This window comes from Rhinopithecus roxellana, chromosome 12 (assembly GCF_007565055.1).
Source record: "Rhinopithecus roxellana isolate Shanxi Qingling chromosome 12, ASM756505v1, whole genome shotgun sequence".
Classification (NCBI taxonomy): domain Eukaryota; kingdom Metazoa; phylum Chordata; class Mammalia; order Primates; family Cercopithecidae; genus Rhinopithecus; species Rhinopithecus roxellana.
In genome coordinates, this window is record NC_044560.1 from 83,689,313 (window position 1) to 83,709,338 (window position 20,026).

Sequence of the window (20,026 nt, forward strand, 5' to 3'; positions counted from 1 at the left end):
GGGAGGCTGAGACAGGAGAATCACTTGAACCCAAGAGGCAGAGGCTGCAGTGAGCTGAGATCACGCCACTGTACTCCAGCCTGGGCAACAGGAGTTCAACTGGGCGACAGTTTCATTCAAAACTCAAAAGGAAGGTGGGTAAGAAGAGTCCATTATGAACAATGTCATTTCTGTCTGCTGAGGAAGGGGCCTAGATAGTTTCAAAGCAAAGTGAGAGTCAAGTCTCTGGGGTCGTGGGCACCTTGCCCTTCTGAGGTCAGGATGGTGTCTGTTTGCCCATCAGTCAGCACTCCATGTGTTTTCCCCTTCTGTGTCAGTGGCTGTGCTGCTTCTCCCGCCTGGGATATGCTCCCCTTCACTTCGCTATTCAGTGAACTCCTATTCAGCCCTCAGGGCCTGGTGTCAGTGTCATCTCTGCCATACTCCCAGGGGAAATTATTGTCCCCAGACCCTAGAGCAAGGTGCTTAAGAGAGTTGGGGTTGGGCAATATATGCTTTTCCAAAAGCCACTTTCTTCTTGGGTAAAGGGCACCTCAGTGTCCTTACCTGGGGCCTGGACCAATGTAATAGGGGCTGAGTTCCCTCTGCTATGGGATACCTCCAATAGGGGAGTGGTTTCCCCAGAGGAGTTTGGGATTTCTCAAGAATGTGACATTTTGGCTTCCCAGAAATGTAAAAAATAAAGAGTGTGCCGGGCGCGGTGGCTCACGCCTATAATCCCAGCACTTTGGGAGGCCAAGGCGGGCGGATCATGAGGTCAGGAGATCGAGATCATCCTGGCTAACACGGTGAAACCCTGTCTCTACTAAAAAATGCAAAAAATTAGCCGGGCCTGGTGGCGGGCGCCTGTAGTCCCAGCTACTCTGGAGGCTGAGGCAGGAGAATGGCGTGAACCCGGGAGGCGGAGCTTGCAGTGAGCTGAGATAGAGCCACTGCACTGCAGCCTGGGCCACAGAGCGAGACTCCGTCTCAAAAAAAAAAAAAAAAAATAGAGTGTGACAGGGTGGCTGCTCTGTCTCCCTCAGACCCCTGTGAGAGGATGGACATTGTTTTCTTAGGGTCCAGACGGGAGAGGGAGCCTCACTCACTTATTTCACAAATATTTCCTAAGTGTTATATACCAGGCACTGTCCTAGGGATGACTAAGAGACAAAGTCCTGGGCCTCATGAACCTCACAACAAGTGTGTGTGTAGGGGGGAAAATATGCCGAACAAGTAATTAAGGGTTAAAAAGTGTGATAAGAGGAAGCACAGCAATCACTGAGGGAGGTCAATGATGGCTTCCCCAGGGAGGTGGCACTTGAGCTAAAATGGAAGGATGAAAGGAAGCTGGGATTGAAGGGTTTGTGGCACTGGCGTCAGGCAAGGCAGATGCTAGGGGCTTAGAACCAGCTGGCTATCTGGGGTTCCATGGGATCCAGGGATTGCTGTACCTCACTATTTTGAATACCCGAAGGGCAAAGACTGGGTTGACAGACACTTCCCTCTGCCCTGGCCAGCACAAGGCCTGGCTAAGTGGCCTTGGGTGATAGGTAATGCTCCAGTATGGGCCCCCAGAGATGGGCATCTCTGGATGCTAGACTGTCAGAGCTCATGGCTCGAGATGTCATAGGGAGCCCTCATGGTACATACAGACGGGGCAGCTGAGGCCCAGAGGAGGAAGTGACTTGCTCAAGTTCACATGGCCATCTAATGTCAGAGGCAGAAGAGAAGCCCACACTGTCAGGCCTTCAGCTTCCTCACTCCTTTGTTCAGACTTCAAATGGAAAATCCCGTCCCAGAGAGGTGCCTCTGCCAGGGGTAGGAAGAGCTGAGAAGGAAGCAAGGCCAAGGGAGTCTCCCCTGCCCTCCCCTCAACACCTTCAGGGGCTCCTTCCAGCTATCTCTCCCTCACCCTTCTCTTGGAAATTCCCCTTGGGCCTGAAAGGGGCTCTCAGTCAGTGTGCTCTCTCCACACTGTACCCTCCCAGCAGTCCCTGAAGCATGGCTCCTAGCCAGGGTTGAACTGTGGTGGCCAAGCCCTGTGACCCCAAAAATCTGCATTCTCTTGTCAGCAGAGGGCAGAGTGAGCCTCCCCTCAGCACCTGCTCCTTGGAAATCCCTCTCTCTCCAGACCCTCAAAGCTGTTTCAGCTGCTCATGGCCTGTCACATGCTAAAGAAAACGAATAAGAGGAAGCATTGTATGTTATTTGGGCCACAGTGAACATGGCAGGGTTAGAGGAACAGGGACACACACCTTCCTTGTGCAGACCCCAAGGCCATCTCCAGCCCGTTGGCAGACTGGGGGGAGTCAGCCAAGTTCCTGCAGCTTCCTCGGGCAGGAGGAGTGAAATCTCTGTCCGCCTCCCCCATCGTTAGTTATACCCCACTGTACTCTATGCCCTTGTACTCTACTGTCCTGAGGGGCTGATTCATTAAAGGACTGTCAGCCCACTCACAGGGTGCCCAACTCTGTGCTTGGCATGGAAGGGGACATAGAGACAGCTCAGCCCACAAAGTATTTAAACCCTGAATCTTGTAGCAAAGTGCATGATTCCCAGGAGGCTCCTGGTGGGGAGAATACTAAGTGAGGCCTCCTGTCTGCTTAGGACACCCCATCCTCCAAGTCTAGCCAAGTGAGGTCTTCCCCAGCATTTTCTTTTTTATTTTTTGAGACGGAGTTTTGCTCTTGTTTCCCAGACTGGAGTGCAGTGGTGTGATCTCTGCTTACTGCAACCTCCAGCTCCTGGGTTCAAGCAATTCTCCTGCCTCAGCCTCCCGAGTAGCTTGGACCACAGGTGCCTGCCACCACGCCCGGATAATTTTTTTCTTTTTTTTTTTTTTTTGAGACAGAGTCTCGCTCTGTTGCCCAGGCTGGAGTGCAGTGGTGCGATCTCGGCTCACTGCAAGCTCCGTCTCCTGGGTTCACACCATTCTCCTGCCTCAGCCTCCCGAGTAGCTTGGACCACAGGTGCCTGCCACCACGCCCGGATAATTTTTTGTGTTTTTAGTAGAGACGGGGTTTCACTGTGTTAGTTAGGATGATCTCGATCTCCTGACCTCGTGATCTGCCCACCTCGGCCTCCCAAAGTGCTGGGATTACAGGCGTGAGCCACTGCACCCGGCTTAATTTTTGTATTTTTAGTAGAGATGGGGTTTCACCATGTTGGCCAGGCTGGTCTTAAACTGCTGACCTTGTGATCTGCCCGCCTCAGCCTTCCAAAGTGCTGGGATTATAGGCATGAGCCACTGTGCCTGGCCCCTTTTATTTATTTATTTTTTTGAGACACGCTCACTGTGTCGCCCATGCTGGAGTGCAGTGGTGCGATCTCGGCTCACTGCAACTTCCGACTCCCAGGTTCAAGCAATTCTCCTGCATCAGCCTCCCAAGTAGCCAGGATTACAGGTGCCCGCCACCATGCCCAGCTAGTTTTGCATTTTTAGTAGAGATGGGGTTTCACCATGTTGGTCAGGCTGGTCTCGAACTCCCGACCTCAGGTGATCCGCCCGCCTCTGCCTCCCAAGTACTGGGATTACAGGCGTGAGCCACTGCGCCCAGCCTTCCCCACCATTTTCTAAGAGGGTCACGAGGCATTCCAGCTCATTCTTGTGGTTCCTGGAGTTCTGGTCCATATGTCTTCCATACCACCTACTTCTTCCCACCAGTCCTAGCCTAGCCTCTCCTGTGTTCTTGGCAGTGGGCAGTACTCCTCCCACAGGATCCTGGAGCTAGCACTGCCTTTGCAGTGAAAGTATTTATGCGCTATCATCACTACCTCCGTCAGTATGCAAGCGTCACCGTTGCTACTACAGCTAATCTACAAGCCCCACCATCTCCACCTCCACCAGTATCTCCATAGGTACACCTACTATGTGCTGAGCCTGGGGTTACTAAGAGGAGTCAGACAATCCCTGCTCTTGAGGAAACTGTTCTGGTTGGAAAGGCAGATACTGAAACTTTTGTCTGAAGGCAAGTGCTGGGATGGTGAACATGGGGTGCAGGGGAGCCCTGGGGTGTGATCAGTACTATATCAGAAGGCAGCACTAATGTCTGGGGGCCTTCAGTAAGGAAGCACTGAGCTGGGGGAAGAAGGGGTACAAGGAAGACTTCATGGAGGAGCAGCATGTAGAGCAGGGCATTGAGAATGAAAAGGCACCTTTCAGGCCAAGGTGGAAGAGGGGATGGCAGATGTGAAGGCCTGGAGTTGTGTGCTGGAGGGTGACAAGCAGTTTTGTGTGGTTGTAGCTCTGAGAAGGAGGAGATTCTTATCTCAGAGATGAGGTTGGAGATGAGGCTGAACTGGTAGGCGGGGGCAGCTCCTCCAAGGCTTCCTGTGAAGGCCAAGGTACCTGCCACACTTCAGACATCCTTTGAGCCTCTTCACATACCTGTCCTCACTTAATTCATGCCAAGAAATTTAGACTTTACCCTGGGGTATTCCCTCTGCATCCCTGTACTAACCGTCCTTTTTATGGGCTCCAGTTTCCCTATCTATATAAATTCAGGGAATTGGCTAGCAGATAGCTTTGACACTAGAACCGTTTTCTCTGTACACGCAGCTTGGTACACATTGTATGCTCAATGAATATTTTCTTTTTTTTTTTTTTTTTTTTTTTTTTTTTTTTTTTTTTTTTTGAGACGGAGTCTCGCTCTGTCGCCCAGGCTGGAGTGCAGTGGCCGGATCTCAGCTCACTGCAAGCTCTGCCTCCCGGGTTTATGCCATTCTCCTGCCTCAGCCTCCCGAGTAGCTGGGACTACAGGCGCCCGCCACCTCGCCCGGCTTGTTTTTTGTATTTTTTAGTAGAGACGGGGTTTCACCCTGTTAGCCAGGATGGTCTCGATCTCCTGACCTCGTGATCCGCCCGTCTCGGCCTCCCAAAGTGCTGGGATTACAGGCTTGAGCCACCGCACCCAGCCTCAATGAATATTTTCTATGGGTGAATAACTTGCCAGCCTTTCAAGGACTGCACTGTTGTCAACCTGAGACTCTAGCAAGAGAAGGGCCTCAGAGAGTTGGGTTTAGCTTTGACTCTCCCATTTTGCAGGGAGAGAAGAGGGTGTGCTGGAGCCATAAGAGGCAGCACAGTGTAGTGGAGGGGCTTATTCCAGTTGCAGGAAGGATAAGCCATGTGGGGCTTACAATGGAGGGCTCTAGACTTCCAGCCCAGTGCTCTCTCTGCTGTACCATACTGCCTCTAGTTGGAGAGACAGGGCAGAAGTTATGGTAAAGAAGAGTCATAGCCCAGGCAGTGGGGCCTGGGCAGGTCCCTTAGCACAAGGACACCTGTGATGAGGACACAGAGGTGGGAGCCCCAGGCAGTCTAGAAGGCTTTGCATCTCTCCGTTTTTAATTTTTCACTCTGTCACCCAGGCTGGAGTGCAGTGGTGCGATCTTGGCTCACCGCAACCTCTGCCTCCCAGGTTCAAGCGATCCTTCCATCTCAGCCTCCCAAGTAGCTGGGATTACAAGCATGAGCTACCATGCCTGGCTAATTTTTTGTGTTTTTTTTTTTTTGTTTGTTTGTTTTTTTGTTTAATTTTTGTGTTTTTAGCAAGATGAGGTTTTACCATGTTGGCCAGGCTAGTCTCAAACTCCTGAAGTGATCTGCCCGCCTTGGCCTCCCAAAGTGCTGGGATTACAGATGTGAGCCACAACACCTGGCCTTTTTAAAGAAACACACACACACACACACACACACACACACACACACAATTTTGAGACAGAGTCTTGCTCTGTCTCCCAGGCTGGAGTGCAGTGGTGTGATCTTGGCTCACTGCAACCTCAACCTCCTGGGTTCAAGTGATTCTCCTGCCTCAGCCTACTGAGTAGGTGGGATTACAGGTGTGCGCCACCATGCCTGGCTAATTTTTGTATTTTTAGTAGAGACGGGGTTTCACCATGTTGGTCAGGCTGGTTAAAAAAATATTTAACAGGCCGGGTGGGGTGGCTCACACCTGTAATCCCAGCACTTTGGGAGGCCGAAGCAGGCAGATCACCTGAGGTCAGGAATTTGAGACCAGCCTGACCAACATGGTGAAACCCATCTCTACTAAAATTACAAAAATTAGCCGGGCGTGGTGGCGCGCGCCTGTAGTCCCAGCTACTCTGGAGGCTGAGGCAGGAGAATCGCTTGAACCCGGCAGGCGGAGGTTGCAGTGAGCCGAGATCGTGCCACTGCATTCCAGCCTGGGCCAGAGTGAGACTTGGTCTAAAAAAAAAAAAACACCTATCTTACACAATTGTCTTGTGGATAAAATGAAGTAATGCACGAAAGCGGTTAGCACAGAGCCTGGCACATAGTAAACACTAAGTAAAAGGGTGCTACTATTTTGAACACTGTAACTACAGAAATACAGTCAGTTTGATACATTTGTACACACAGGCACGTGACACTCATGGGGAGGTGGCTCGTGGACTCTAGCTGCAGCAGGGCTCCGGATCCGCGTTTTCCCAGCTCCATTGCACTCCTCAGAGAGGTAGCCTCTGGGCTGAGAGAGCGGGCAACCCACCTGCCCCACCTGGACTGGCCCGGCCTTCCCTTTTGCGCCCTAGGCTGGGCGGCTCAGCAGGTCTCCCAGGTCCCGGGAGGGCGGAGCCAACGGGATGCGAGCCAGGCCCCGCCCCCCTCCGGTCCCGCCCCCTGCCTGGCCATTGGCCGCAGAGCTCGGGGGCGTGGTCGCGCTGGGGCTGGGGGCGCCCGCGGTGCCCGCCCGCGAGTCTCGCTGCCTCCCTCCCGGGGCTGCGGGCCCGGCGGCCGGGCTGGCTGGGCCGCGCTTGGGTTCCCGCGCCGGCTCCCGCGCCCGCCATGGGCAACTCATACCACAAGAGGAAGGCCCCCAGCGGTCCCCGGGTCCGCAGCTTCTGGCGGTTCGGGCGGTCGGCGAAGAGGCCGGCAGGTAGGGGCCGGGGTGGGGGCGGGGCAGGCAGGGAGGAGGGTCCCTGCTGCGGCCGTCGCCACCGCTGCTGCCCTCTCCCGGGGCCTAGAGTGAGTGTGGGGGGGGGGGGGTCGGGAATCCCCGCGCAGACCCCACCCCTCACAGGCACACGGAGACACACGTACACGGTAATACCCACCGGCGGGCACACGTACATGTTCGCAGTTTACACAGTCACAGGCACAACACCCACTCAGATGTACGGACACGCAGACACAGGATCACATACACCATCACACCCACGCCCTCGTACCATCGCAGTAGGACGCACAGTGCCTGAGACACAGGTACATGTATACCTATGCATGCGGTTTACACAGCCACACGAGCTACACCTACGCGCAGATCCAGACACATAGGCACAGTCGTTCACACACATCGGTCATGTGGGTACAGTTGCCCAGCATCTTGGGCACACAGATGTACACACAGGTTCGTAACTGCACAACCAACCGGACTCGCACTCAGGCTCACAGCAGACCCTAAGGCACTCGAACACACATGCTTATTCCCCAGATCTTAGCCCCCAACAGGCTGAAGCCTGAAAGTTTGTAGGAGGGAGGGGAGACAAAGGTGGAAGGGAGAAGCTGGAAACCCGGGGCTGGAGGCTCGGGACCGCCTCCATCTGGCGCGATCGGGAGTCGGACTGGTTTTCTTGGCTCGCTCCCTGCCCCCACCCGCGCCACCGCGATTTCTCCCCGCCTCCTCCGTCCCCCGTCCCCCGTCCCCGCGGTCCCCGAGGTCGCCGCCGCATCTCCCCCTTTCAGTGCAGCCACCGAGCTGGAACGCAGCCCTTGCCGGCTGCTGCGGGATCCCTCCGCGGGTCACATTCCAGGCTCCAAGGGGGAGGGGAGGGAATGGGGAAGGCCTCCAACCCCAGGAGATGGGATTCCTGTTTCTCCCAAGTACGGCAGTTCAGGGTATCCCCAGGGGTGCTGAAGGAGGGGCTATCGAGAGTGCCTAGTTTTCTTACTGGTGAATCCAGAGATGGGGGAAGGGCAGGGTGATGGTTCCATTCCCCTCTCCCCAAGATACAGGGTCTTCAACATAGGTAGGCACCTTAGGGATACCTGTTGGTCTGGGGGAGTGAGGAAATCCCAGAGGAGTTGGGGTGAAGGGGGCCCTGCTGTGGTGGGAGAATCTACGGGTGTATTCCCAGGGTGGCCCACATTCCTAGAGATTCCGAACCGGAGCTTGATGATCTCATCGCTCCATGGAGGGGGTGGTGGAAAGAGCCTGGGCTGGGAAGTGGGGGACCTCTCCTCTCAATGAGGCTCTGGAATAGGCCCTGGTGACCTTGAGCAGATTCCTTTCACTTCTCTGGATCACCCTGGCTCCTACAGGGGGCCTGTCTATGAAATCAGGGGTCCTAGGTGACTTCTTGGGACCTTTACCATTCTGGCTATCCATTTCCTGGATGAAGAGACTGAGGTCCAGGAAAGAGGAACTTGTCCAAGGTCATTTGCCTATGGTGGTTTGCGGTAGTAATGTAATCAAAATGACAATAAGAAAAGGGTTAACTAAGTTCAGTTAGGCTCTTTGAGGATTTCTCAGAAGGTAGAATCTCTAGGACCTTCCAGCACTCCCCTTGCCCCAGTAGTCCTGAAAGTCCTAACTGTGCCTACCTGTCTCATAGAATCTGCACTGAGGGGGCAGGACTGGGGTTCTTCATCTGTCCTCTGATGGTCGCTCCGATCTGATGGTTTCCTAGGAACTAACTGTGGGCCCAGACTTGTGACCATTTGTGATGGAGGAGAGAGAAGATAAGAAGGCTGTGTTTATAGTCTCTTGCCTACTGGCCCTTGAGGAAGTGGCCTGGGGCTTCCAGCAACACTTGTGAGCTTCTAGCTCCTGCTGAAACTCATGGCTCAACTCAAGCTTTACGGTGTTCTGAAAAAAATTAGAAAGCAATGTCAAGACAACACAGAAATTAAGTGTGGGGGCTAGGAAATATTCTAGGCTATATATCAAAAGCCTTCTGGGTTGGGGTCAGCTTTAGAAAACTGAGGAGATGGTCCTAATTGGTATTTGAAGTAACCACAGGATTGAAATTAGTCCAAAATTGTTGGTTAAATGAGAGAACCAGGGATTTGTTTCAGCTGTGGGGTATGGTTGTGAGCAAAGGCGTGGAGTTGAGGTCAGGTGAGGTGGCTCATGCCTGTAATCCCAGCATTTTGGGAGGCTGAGGTGGGAGGATCACTTGAACCCAGGAGTTCGAGAGTAGTTTGGGGCAACATGACGAGATTCCCCCGATTTCTACAAGAAATAAAACATTATCTGGGCATGGTGGCACGTGTGCCTTTGGTCTCAGTAGTTTGAGAGGCTGAGGTGAGGGGATTATGTGAGCCTGGGAGGTCAAGGCTGCAGTGAACTGATCATGCCACTGCACTCCTGTCTGGGTGACAGAGTGAGACCCTGTCTCAAAAAAAAAAAAAAAAAAAAAAAAAAAAGAAGGCTGGGCACGGTGGCTCAAGCCTGTAATCCCAGCACTTTGGGAGGCCGAGACAGGCGGATCACGAGGTCAGGAGATTGAGACCATCCTGGGTAACACAATGAAACCCTGTCTACTGAAAAATACAAAACACTAGCCGGGCAAGGTGGCGGGCGCCTGTAGTCCCAGCTACTCGGGAGGCTGAGGCAGGAGAATGGCGTGAACCCGGGAGGCAGAGCTTGCAGTGAGCTGAGATCTGGCCACTGCACTCCAGCCTGGGCGACAGAGCGAGACTCCGTCTCAAAAAGAAAAAAAAAAAAAGAAAATGAATGGGCTGGATGCTCACACCTGTAATTCCAGCGCTTTAGGAGGTTGAGGTGGGTGGATCACCTGAGGTCAGGAGTTTGAGACCAGCCCAGCCAACATGGTGAAACCCTGTCTCTACTAAAAATACAAAAACTAGCCAGGCATGGTGGCAGGCACCTGTAATCTCAGCTACTTGGGCGGCTGAGGCAGGAGAATCACTTGAACTCAGGAGGTGAAGGTTGCAGCGAGCCGAGATTGTGCCACTGCACTCCAGCCTGGGTGACAAGAACGCGACTCCATTTCAAAAACAAAAAACAAATGGAGTTGAGACTGAACATGGAGGTGGGAGGGAAAAGTAGCCGAGGGTCCTTTTCTTGAGGTTCCATTGGGAATGTAGACCTCAGTACCTTTGGTTTTACTTGTGCTGAGGATCCTAAGTCATCCTCGGCCTCAGCCTCTGCTGTGACAGGCCCAGGTGGGGACTGGAGCTTGAGTATAAGTACTCAAGTGCCAGTATAAGTAATCATTTCATTAGTCTGTGAGAGAAGGAGGGAGACAGTACAAGGCAGGGAGAGAGGTCTGGAGTCTGCAGGCCATAGGGAGCCAGTGAAGGTGTTTGAGCAAGGGAGAGGAGTCTACAAAAATGGGGTGTTAGGAAGATGGCTCTAGGGTGGGGGCAGGTGCAGGCAGGACAGGTTGAGGGGTGGGGTGGTGAGAGTGGAGGCTGAGAGACTGTTGCAGTAATCCAGGGGAGAGGTGATGAGGTGAGAGCTGGGGACAGGGTGGGGGCTGTGGGAGTGGAGAGGAGTGGCAGCTGCAGAGACTTCGGAGGAAGTAACTGAATTGATAAGACCTGGGATTAACCAGATGTTGAGAGTAAGGGCCAGAGGGAGCTGTGTGGGCTTCTGTGCTTGAGGCTGCTTGGCTGGGAGATGGTAGCAAAGATAAAAATAAGGCCTTATGCCGTCCCTTTACATCAGTTAATTCATTTGTCCTTTGTCCTCCAACAGTCCCACAAGCGACAGGCTATTCTCCCATTTTAGAGATGAGGAAGCTGGAGTTCAGAGAAGTGAAGTCACTTTCTCAAGGCCACAGCAAGGAGATAGCTGAATCTGGATTCAAACTCAAGCCTGTCACATTACAAAGCCTGTGCCCTTCATCCATTTACAAATAGAAGGGTGTCATCTTATGATGGAGGTACCTGCACATCCTCTGGGCAGAGAAAGCCTTCAGCCCCCAGGGATTTGGACTGTGTGGAGAGGACTAGTGGAGGAAGCACTGTGGGGAGGGTTAGGGGTTGAGGACTAAGCATTAAAGCCTCCAAGCGCTTAGAGAGGGAGCAAGTGGGAAGGGGAAATCAAAACTCAAGGAAGGGTTGATTCCTCGGATCAAATGCCCTTGGAAGATAGAGAAGGGTGAAGGTGTATGAGGTGAGGCCTCCTGACTGCTGCAAAGACACTGTAACCTGCCAGGAGTGTTTGGTCTTGGCATTCAGGGATCCACCCAACTCTCCCCTCCGCAGGCTAGTTGGGCACTTGGTTCTGGGCGGGTTGGGGAATGGTGGTGGGTGTGAATTGGTAGCCTAGGAAGACCTGCCCTCTTCCTGTTCCCACGCATTGCATGGTCAAGCTTACACACATGGCACTCCTTCTGGTTGGATTTATTGTTCCCATTGTGCACATGGGGAGACTGAGTGAAGGGACTGCTGGAGTCAGAACATCTGGAATTCTTTTCATCCCTCCCCCTGCCTGTAGACCTGGAGGTTTAACTTCTTGGAGTCTGGGGTCTTTGGTAGGTTCCACAGCTGGAGAAGGCTCCCTCCTCCATTCCCCCCATGTCTCTTCCCCTTTCTTGTGGGGAGACTTGTGACCAACTGACTTGCTTGTGGGAGCCCTGGGCTTCCAGATAAGAGGCTGGTCCAGCTCTCTTTGATCTGAGGGATCTGAGATAAGCAGAATCTCCTTGCTGCCCCAGGCCCCAACTCAAAGCAGGGAACCACTGACCCTCCTTCCTTCTAGGGGCAGAGTCATCCATGGTAAGGGCTCTTTGGAGATCATCTCTCCAACCCCCACCACATCTCAGATGAAGAAACTGAGGCCCAGAAAAGCACAGTGCCTGGCTCAGGATCATGTTGCAATTAAGGGGAAATGCAAGCTCCAACCTAGGACTTCTCACTTCAGGCCAGTGAGATCTGGTCTGGGCCTGGAATTCCCTTCCCTCCCAAACTGAGGGGTTAGGGCTGCCAGATGGAGGGGTATCACTAAGGAGAGATAGGGAGCTGATGTCAAGTGTTCCTTATCAGACCTTATCTTAATGGCCCTTAACCCTACTTGAGATTTGAAGAGTGCTGGAGTGGAGGGGAGAGGAGGCTGCTGGTGGCATGAGAAGAACATGAGTCATAGAGTTGGGCTCACATCCTGCCTTTGCCATTACTGGCAGTGTGACCTTGGGCAAGTCTCTGACCCTTGGGATCAGGGTTTACACTAGATTGTGTGGCTTTCTTTAAGGTTCCCAGGCACTCTGTGAGGTGGGTATTAGTCCCACCTTACAGATGAGGGAACTGAGGCCCAGAGAGGCCAATTCATTCATCCAAAGCCTGGAATCCAGACCTCCTGATTCCCGCTCGCTCTTCTCCCTACTCTGTGGTGGCTGCCTCTGGCATCCATAAGATGGGGATAATCATGCCTTGAAGGAACTAAGGAAAGGGCTGTGGAAAGTTAGAATTGTGCCTTGGCTGAAAGGGATTATTATGTCATTGCTGGGAGCAAATACTGGCCCAGAAACTCATTAGGACATTTATTAATATTATTGTAGCTAATTCCTCCGTGCACTACTGCCTGTTCCCCCAGGGCACCCCGTGGGATGGGCTCCTCCCCTCCCTGCGTACTCCCTGCCCCCCATTATTTACCTTAGAACTGGCCTGTCAGCTCTGTCCCTGCTGGGGTGGGGCTGGACACCAAGGGAAGGAAGGAGGGGGATTCCCGCACAGGTGGGGTACAGTGCCCCCACTTTCTTTGGGCAGGGATTGAGGTCGTGCCCCCACCCCTCAACCTCCCTTACCCATTAACTTTCTCAGACTTAGGATCACTAAGGTTGTTGGAGTGAGACCCAGGTTCAACCACTCCCTGGTTGGATGACCTTGAGCAAGTTAGTCACTTTCCCTTGAGCCTCCTGGTGCTCATTTGTAAAAAGGAAACTACTCCTGCCTTTTAACTTTCTTGTTAGGTATTCTGCGATACAGTAGAAGAGAAAGTGTTTTGAGAACCATAAAGCGCCTCCACCTGAAAGTTTGTTATGCTCGTTTTCCTTTGTCTTGCCTCTTTGGGAATAAAATCTACAAACATTCTGGTTTCTGCTTCTGCTTCTAGAATGTGTAATGGCAGGGGGCCAGGGGCCCTTCATCTGTCCACCTGTACAGTGAGGGGTTGAGGCTAAGGGCCTCTGAACACCCAGGATTCTGGCTCATGGGCTGACCAGGGACAGTTCAGACAGGAGTAGGGAGTTGGGGGCTGGGTTGGCTTTGGAGGGTTCAGCCTCCTGAGCAAGGCCACCTGGACAGCTGTGCCCTCCCCCCTCATTCCTCTCCCGTGAGTCAGGCCTGCCTGGCTGTGGGCGCGCCACCACCCCCGCCCCTTGCTCTGGAATGGGGCAGGTTGAGGCCTCACCCCATGGAGGACGTTGCCAAGACAGTGTGTGCGCATGTGCATGGCCTTGGGAGGCAGGGGCTCCCTCCCCATTCTGCCCTTTCCCCAGGCTTTGGAAAGCCCCTGAGTATGGGCTACACACACCTGTTTTTCTGTACACACAGCCCCTTGGCAGGCCCTGTGTGGGTCTGTGGAGTCGCTCACGGGTGAGGAAGGCAGGGACTAGGGCGGCTTAGGTGTGCTTTATGGGTGTTTTTGTTTGTTTGTTTGAGATGGAGTCTTACTCTGTCACCCAGGCTGGAGTGCAATGGCGTGGTCTTGGCTCACTGTAATCTTTGCCTCCCGGGTTCAAGCAATTCTCCCGCCTCAGCCTCCTGAGTAGCTTGGATTTCAGGAGCTTGACACCACACCTGGCTAATTTTTGTATTTTTAGTAGAGTCAGGGTTTCACTGTGTTGGCCAGGCTGGTCTCGAACTCCTAACCTCGTGATCCACCCGCCTTGGCCTCCCAAAGTGCTGGAATTACAGGTGTGAGCCACGGTGCCCGGCCATGTGGGTGTGGTTTTGAGAGTGCCCACCTGTGCAGGGCACCCGGCTAATTTTTTTTTTTTTTTCAAGATGGAGTCTTGCTCTGTCACCCAGGCTGGAGTGCAGTGGCATGATCTAAGCTCACTGCAACCTCTGCCTCCCGGGTTCAGTGGGACGCTGCCTGCTGCCCGAGTCTCTGCGCTAGTAAACTGTCTCTGAGTTGAGGAGCCCGCAAGTGTGCTTCCCGGCATGCCCTGCGTGCTGGGGACATGGCCACCAGAATCAAAGTGTCTTCTCAGATCCAGGAAGCCTCCTCCCCCAGGCAGGTTGGGGATGGAGGTGTGGTATGGGGTGCTTCCCTCATGGCCTCAGCCCTAGGCTGCACCTCTGGATTGCCAGGGCAGAAAACCCTGGAACAAGTGTGGCTGTGGGCAAGGTCTTTCCACTCTCCGGACCTCAGTTTCTTTGTGAAGTACCCTTCCCAGTCACCTGAGACTCAGGTTGTTGAGCCCCTCCCCAACCAAGCCACAGGTGTATAGATCTGGGGTGACTCGGAGAGGCTGCGGGCTCTGACTTGGGTGGGGAGGGGGAGGGGTGTTGCTGGGGCAACCAGATGTTATCAAATGTAAGCCCTTGGATTTCTGGGAATTTGCAGCTGTGGCCCTGACTGCCAGCTGTGGGCCTGGGACCTTGATGAGCTGATGTTCCTCTATCCCCGTCTTGACAGGAACTCAGCCCTTATTTTCCCTGGTTAGAGGGTAGCTGAGGGTGACTGTCTTGTGTGGTGAAAGGCTCCAGTTTTAGAGCCAGCCAGAGTTTAGGAAGCCACCTAGCTCTCTGAGCCTCATAGGCCCATGATCAATTACTAGGAAAGTACCTTCCAGTACCTGCCTCGAAGAACTTTTGTAAGACCCATGAGGACAGAGACTGCATTTTGCCTTTCACCAGGACCTGGCATGGTGCCTGGCATGAATTAATCACCCTGCAAATGTCGGTCTACTGGTCTTTTCTGTTTGTGTGAGACTGATAAGAAGGGAGGGTGGGTGGGTGGGTGGATCTGGCCTAAGAGGGGAAGAGTGGGGACAGGTGGTCAAGAAACTTCCAATTTGTAGAGTCCCATGACCCTTTTTCAGAGGGGAGATCAGGTTTGTAGCTGGCACAGCACACAGAACATGACTTTTGGATTCAAGTTGTTTTGAGTGAGAATACTGATTTGCCATTTATACTGTGGAGGCCAGAGAGGGCGGCTTTATAATGCTTGCTCCCTCTGGTCTCCATTCCCTCTTCTACAAAACAGGAATAAAAGTGCCTACTTCTTAGGATTGTTGTTTAGATCTCATTGATTTGTTGATGTGACGATTCAGCTCCACAAATGTCTGTTCTCTGGAGAGCAAGACCTCAACTTGTACTTGAGTAGTCTCAGAGGCCAGTGCTAGGGTAGCAGCAAATGGGGAAGGAACTGCAGGGGGGTTGTGTTGCTTGGGAGCCTCTGTGAATTTTTAGTTCCCTAGAGACTCAGAGAGAAAGGTGCTATGACAGAGGGGTGTCCTTAGGCATGGCTGGTGGGATACTGCACAGATACATATATATAGTTCACAGATTCTCTTTCACAGTCTCTGCTGTGCTTTTTAGAGTTACCAGGGGAATCTTTTTTTTTAAGTTTTATTTTTATATATTTACTTTTTTTTTTAGAGACAGGGACTTACTCTGTTGCCCAGGATGTAGTGCAGTGGCACAATTATAGCTCACTGTAACCTCGAACTCCTGGGCTTAAGCCCAGCCTCCCAGGAAACCTTTTTTTTTTTTGAGATGGAATTTTTTTGCTGTCTTGCCCAAGCTGGAGTTCAATGACTGTGATCTTGGCTCACTGCAATCTCTGCCTCCTGGATTCAAGAGATTCTCCTGCCTCAGCCTCTCGAGTAGCTGGGATTACAGGCACCTGCCACCACACCTGGCTAATTTTTTTTTTTTCTCCCCAAAATGGGAGTCTTGCTCTGTCACCCAGGTTGAGTGCAGTGGCATGATCTCAGCTTACTGCAACCTCCGCCTCCTGGGTTCCAGCAATTCTCCTGCCTCAACCTCCTGAGTAGCTAGGATTACAGGTGCCCGCCACTGTGCCAGGCTAAGTTTTGTATTTTTAGTAGGGACGGGGTTTCTTTTTTTTTTTTTTTTTTTTTTTTTTTTTGAGACGGAGCCTTGCTCTGCCACCCAGGCTGGAGTGCAGTGGCCGGATCTCAGCTCACTGCAAGCTCCGCCTCCCGGGTTTACGCCATTCTCCTGCCTCAGCCTCCCGAGTAGCTGGGACTACAGGCGCCCGCCTCGTCGCCCGGCTAGTTTTTTTTTTGTATTTTTAAGTAGAGACAGGGTTTCACCATATTAGCCAGGATGGTCTCGATCTCCTGACCTCGTGATCCGCCCGTCTCGGCCTCCCAAAGTGCTGGGATTACAGGCTTGAGCCACCGCGCCCGGCCGAGGGATGGGGTTTCACCACGTTGACCAGGCTGGTCTCAAACTCCTGACCTCGTGATCCACCCACCTTGGCCTCCCAAAGTGCTGGGATTATAGGCGTGAGCCACCACACCCGGCCTTTGTGTATTTTTTTTAGTAGAGATGAGGTTTCACTGTGTTGGCCAGGCTGGTCTCGAACTCGAGCTCTTTTTTTTTTTCTTTTTTTTTGAGATGGAGTTTCACTCTTCTTACCCAGGCTGGAGTGCAGTGGTGTGGTCTTGGCTCACCACAACCTCCACCTCCTGGGTTCAAGTGATTCTCCTGCCTCAGCCTCCCCAGTAGCTGAGATTACAGGCATGCGCCACCATGCCTGGCTAATTTTTTTTTTTTTTTTTTTGAGACGGAGTCTCGCTGTGTTGCCCAGGCTGGAGTGCAGTGGCGCCACATCTCGGCTCACTGCAAGCTCCGCCTCCCAGGTTCACGCCATTCTCCTGCCTCAGCCTCCGAGTAGCTGAGACTACAGGCGCCTGCCACCACACCCCGCTAGTTTTTTGTATTTTTAGTGGAGACGGGGTTTCACCATGTTAGCCAGGATGGTCTTGATCTCCTGACCTCGTGATCCACCCACCTTGGCCTCCCAAAGTGCTGGGATTACAGGCTTGAGCCACCGCGCCCGGCTTAATTTTGTATTTTTAGTAGAGACAGGGTTACTCCATGTTGGTTGGGCTGGTCTCGAACTTCCGACCTCAAGTGATCCACCCACCTCGGCCTCCCAAAGTGCTGGGATTACAGGCGTGAGCCACCACGCCCGGCCCGGCCTCGAACTCGATCTCAGGTGATCTACCCGCCTCAGCCTCCCAAAGTGCTAGGATTACAGGTGTAAGCCACAGTGCTAGCCCAGAATTTTTTCTTTTCTTTTTTTTTTTTTTTTGAGATGGAGTCTCGCTCTGACCCAGGCTGGAGTACAATGGCGCGACCTCAGCTCACTGCAACTTCTGCCTCCTGGGTTTAAGCAATTCTGTCACCTCTGCCTCCTGAGTAGCTGGGACTATAGGTACACACCGCCACCACACCCAGCTCATTTTTGTGTTTTTAGTAGAGACGGGGTTTCACCATGTTAGTCAGGCTGGTCTTGAACTCCTGACCTTAAGTGATCCACCTGCCTCAGCCTCCCAAAGTGCTGAGTTACAGACGTGAGCCACCGTGCATGGCCGGAATATTATTATTTTTATTATTATTATTTTTTGAGACGGAGTCTCGCTTTGTTGCCCAGGCTGGAGTGCAGTGGCTGGATCTCAGCTCACTGCAAGCTCCTCCTCCCGGGTTTATACCATTCTCCTGCCTCAGCCTCCCAGGTAGCTGGGACTACAGGTGCCCGCCACCACGCCCGGCTAGTTTTTTGTATTTTTTTAGTAGAGACGGGGTTTCACCGTGTTAGCCAGGATGGTCTCGATCTCCCGACCTCGTGATCCACCTGTCTTGGCCTCCCAAAGTGCTGGGACTACAGGCTTGAGCCGCTGCGCCCGGCCCGGAATATTTTTTAAGTGTCACTACCCAGCTGAAACCCTCAAGGCCTATGGGGGGCCTAGCCTGACCACCTGCTCTCCTCTGATTCTGTCTCCTACCATTTTTTCCATTGCTCAATCCTCCAGCCATACTGGCCTCCTCTGTCTTCCCTGAAACCCACCACTCCTGCCTCAAGGCCTTTCCACTTGCTATAGCCTGTCTAGAAGACTCTCCCCCAGGTACCTGCCCTGACTGGCTCCTCAGTATTCAAGTCTCAGTTCCAATGTCCTTTTCTGTTTATTTTATTGTATTTATTTATTTTTGAGACAGAGTCTCACTCCTGCCCAGACTATAGTGCAGTGGCGGGATCTCGGCTTACTGTAACCTCTGCCTCCTGGGTTCAAGTGATTCTCCTGCCTCAGCCTCCTGAGTAGCTGGAATTACAGGTGTGCACCACCACACCCAGCTAATTTTTTTGTCCTTTTAGTAGAGACAGGGTTTCACCATGTTGGCCAGGCTGGTCTCAAACTCCTGACCTCAGGTGATCTGCCCGCCTCGGCCTCCCACAGTGCTGGGATTACAGACGTGAGCCACTGCGCCTGGCCAATTTTATTTTTTTTTTTTGAGACGGAGTCTTGCTCTGCCGCCCAGGCTGGAGTGCTGTGGCCGGCTCTCAGCTCACTGCAAGCTCCGCCTCCCGGGTTCACGCCATTCTCCTGTCTCAGCCTCCCGAGTAGCTGGGACTACAGGCGCCCGCCTCGTCGCCCGGCTAGTTTTTTTGTATTTTTTAGTAGAGACGGGGTTTCAGCGTATTAGCCAGGATGGTCTCGATCTCCTGACCTCGTGATCCGCCCGTCTCGGCCTCCCAAAGTGCTGGGATTACAGGCTTGAGCCACCGCGCCCGGCGATTTTATTTTTTAAAGATGCCTGTCACCAAGGCTGGAGTGCAGTGGCTGGAACATGACTCACTGCAGCCTCAACCTCCCAGGCTTAAGCAATCCTCCTGTCTTAGCCTCACAATAGCTGGGACCCCAGGTGTGTGTCACCATGCCTGGGTAATTTTCAAAGTTTTTTGTAGAGATGGGATCTTGCCTTGTTGCCCAGGTTGATCTTAAATTCCTGACCACAAGCCATCTTCCTGCCTCCCATAGTGCTGGGATTACAGGTGTGAGCCACTGTGCCCAGCCTATTCTTAGAGGGACTTTTCTTGACAACCTAACTAAACCACTCTTCCCTCCGGCCCCACCAAACCTTCCTGTCACAGCTCTGAAGTCTTCACTTCCCAAAATTACATTGTTAGTTTGCCTCATCCATGTATTCATCAAATATTTTTTGAAGTCAACTCATAACATGTTCCATGGCCCGGCGTGGTGGCTCAAGCCTGTAATCCCAGCACTTTGGGAGGCTGAGATGGGTGGATCACGAGGTCAGAAGGTCAAGATCATCCTGGCTAACACGGTGAAACCCCGTCTCTACTAAAAAATACAAAAAACTAGCCAGACAAGGTGGCGGGTGCCTGTAGTCCCAGCTACTCGGGAGGCTGAGGCAGGAGAATGCCATAAACCTGGGAGGCGGAGCTTGCAGTGAGCTGAGATCCGGCCACAGCACTCCAGCCTGGGCGACAGAGCGAGACTCCGTCTCAAAAATAAAAACAAAAAAAAAAATGTTCCAGGCACTGATTTTGACTCTGGGGATAAACTGGTGAGCAAGATAAAGTTCTCCATTAACTATAGTCTCTAGTACTAGGTTAATACGTGTTTGCTGATCAAATGAATGGATACAACTATCTTGTTTTTTTGTTTTTTTTTTTTTGAGATGGAGTCTTGCTCTGTCATTCAGGCTGGTGTGCAGTGGTGGGATCTTGGCTCACTGCAACTTCCGGCTCCCGGGTTCAAGAGATTCTCCTGCCTTAGCCTCCCAAGTAGCTGAGATTACAGGCATGCACCACCACACCAAGCTAATTTTTAATTTTAATTTTAATAGAGACAGGGTTTCACCATGTTGGCCAGGCTGATCTCGAACTCCTGACCTCAAGTGATCTGCCCGCCTTGGCCTCCCAAAGTGTTGGGATAACAGGCGTGAGCCAGAGCAGTCTTAAAAAGAGGAGTTATTGGCCTTGTTTTCATATGAGGTCATGACTTGTGTGATGGAGCTGAATTTGAACCTGGACCTGACTTCCTTCCCAGTACTTCTCCACCTCACCTCCTTTTTTACTGCCTTTACTCATGGGCTGTTTCTTGGCTAATT

General features: G+C 52.6%; 1 protein-coding gene across 2 annotated transcripts in view; it reads left to right on the forward strand.

Annotated features, from left to right (window-relative positions):
- The window catches only part of KIAA1522 (KIAA1522 ortholog), a 36,395-nt gene that overhangs the window by 6,611 nt on the left and 9,758 nt on the right, over positions 1–20,026 (forward strand). The window contains exon 1 of one of the 2 annotated variants that reach the window (XM_010354195.2): positions 6,703–6,878. The exons of the other annotated variant lie outside the window; for it this stretch is intronic. Coding sequence (XP_010352497.1) covers positions 6,788–6,878 — 91 coding nt within the window. The 5' untranslated portion in view covers positions 6,703–6,787. Of the gene's footprint in view, positions 1–6,702; positions 6,879–20,026 lie in introns of those variants that run through there. 2 annotated transcript variants of the gene reach the window in all.